Source organism: Amphimedon queenslandica, unplaced genomic scaffold (genome assembly GCF_000090795.2).
Source record: "Amphimedon queenslandica unplaced genomic scaffold, v1.1 AMPQUscaffold_11834, whole genome shotgun sequence".
NCBI lineage: Eukaryota > Metazoa > Porifera > Demospongiae > Haplosclerida > Niphatidae > Amphimedon > Amphimedon queenslandica.
Window position 1 is genome coordinate 380 of NW_003547926.1, and position 1,991 is coordinate 2,370.

The 1,991-nt window shown below is 35.3% G+C and overlaps 1 protein-coding gene across 1 annotated transcript in view; it reads left to right on the plus strand.

The window, feature by feature from the left end:
- Window positions 1–741: 741 nt before the first annotated feature.
- Window positions 742–1,991, plus strand: part of LOC109588817 (translocation protein SEC63 homolog) — a 2,527-nt gene continuing 1,277 nt past the window's right edge. Inside the window, exons 1-2 of the mRNA XM_020004934.1 lie at window positions 742–875; window positions 983–1,103. Of these exons, the coding sequence (XP_019860493.1) occupies window positions 808–875; window positions 983–1,103 (189 nt within the window). The 5' untranslated portion in view covers window positions 742–807. The remainder of the gene's footprint in view (window positions 876–982; window positions 1,104–1,991) is intronic.

Genomic DNA, 1,991 nt, shown 5'->3' on the forward strand with positions numbered 1-1,991 from the left:
CCCATTGGCTCAGATAGAGTTTGACGAGGGAACTGGTACTTTTCCTTATTTCATAGTCCTTCTCTACGGGATATTCCTACTTGTTATAACTTCCTTTGGCCTAAGAGCAAGAAAAGTGAATTGAATTAATACTGTATTGTGGGCTTTAATTAGAATATTAATGTCATTGTTAGGAGATGACCTTGGAGATGACAGAGGAAGTGAGTGCCAGTGTGGGCCATGTTGTCAGAAAAGAAATAAAGTGGAGAAGGGACCGACTATATATAAACTATTAAAAATAATACGGTAAATATTAATGATGTCATTTATAGAGTCTGCAATTACCGCATAGCGAAAAATTTTGTGGCCCAAATGTTGCATGGATTTTCCTTTTTTTCAAAATTCATAGACAGTAAAATCTGCAAAAATTGATTCAATACGGTTCAAAATGGCTGAAAAGTTGAAATCCGCAAAAATTAAAACACCAAAGTTGTTTTTTCGAAATGATTTGTAAAATTTTGGGCCACGAAAATTTTCCACTATACGGTATTGCTTTAGTATGGGTAATATACTGTAATGATTGTCAGTAATTATCAGTGTGTCTATTGTTTGTTTGTTTGTTAGTTATTTAGTATTATTGGTGTGCTGGTTGTTCCTATTTTGGTTGGGCAGTGACATAAGAGCCAGTTGGTGATTCTGAAGCATGGGATCCATTTAAAATACAATGTACTTTGGATTGACAGGGTATGCAGTATCATAATATCCAGCTGTGTTTAATGGATCAGTTCTTTAGGGAGCTACTGTGTCTCAGATCAAGAAGCAGTACATATGACCCATCATCCTGATAAAGGAGGCGACCCTGAGGTATTCACTGAAATAGCTAAAGCATACGAAGCGTAAGTCCCTCCATATAGAGACTATCATGATATGCGTATATGTATATATAAAAGCAGTTAACACAGTAACCAGTGTATATACATGTACATGTAATTGTTTGATGTAGTTTGACTCAAGAGGAGGCTAGGGAGAATTGGGAGAAGTATGGTAAGCCTGATGGACCAAGAGCTGCTTCATTTGGTATAGCACTGCCCTCTTGGATTGTTGATAAGAATAACTCGTTCTGGGTAGGTGTGGTCACTTTAATTACTAGTTATTAACAGACATGGGGTAATAGTAATAGATAATAGTAATAGTAATAGTAAAGATTACATGTTTTAAAGTAATTGTAATAGTAATAGTAATGGAGGAATCAAAAAACCAAGTAATAGTAATTGGACTCGCCACGCTTGCGTAGGCGGGTACTAAGCAGTTGGGTTGTCATTCTGTCTGTCTGTCTGTCTGTCATTCTGTCACGAAAATTCCTGTTAATTCCTAGTCAATATCTTTTTTACTGAGCTCTCCTGAATTATAATTCTTTTTAAGCTTTGAGAAAAAGATAATTATATAGGCGGTAGCCTATATGTAGGATTCAGGTGGATTTTTCAAGATGGCGACCGTTTTTATAATTTTTGAATGCTTATAACTCTTTTATCTTACATTGTACAGCCTTATAAATGGCTTAGATGGGCTTTCCTTCACTGAGCGATTCTCCTGGTACCTTTAAAGCGGACTATAATGTAGCGGGAGCTTTTCTGGAGAACAAGCCCGAATTCAAATTTCTGGCAAAATTCTTCAGACTTTTTCTTCTTTCTTTCATCTTTCTTCTATCAGTTCGATTAACTTCTTATAGAGATAACCTCTTAAGTTGGTTTATACATAGTTCAACAGCGCTGGAGTCAAGGATGTGCACCGACAGGTTAAAAAGAAGAAAGGATGGATAAAGAAATTGGTAGAAATTCCAGGTGGAAATCATCACATGGGTTTGTGGTTTGACGCCATTTTAATTTATGCGCACGTGATAAGCATGAATATAATTAACCTGACCACAAAACCATAGCATAATGTAATTTTATTAATATTTAAGAAAAAAGAAAAGAAACAAGTAAATAAAAAACATTAAAAATGGTAAAACA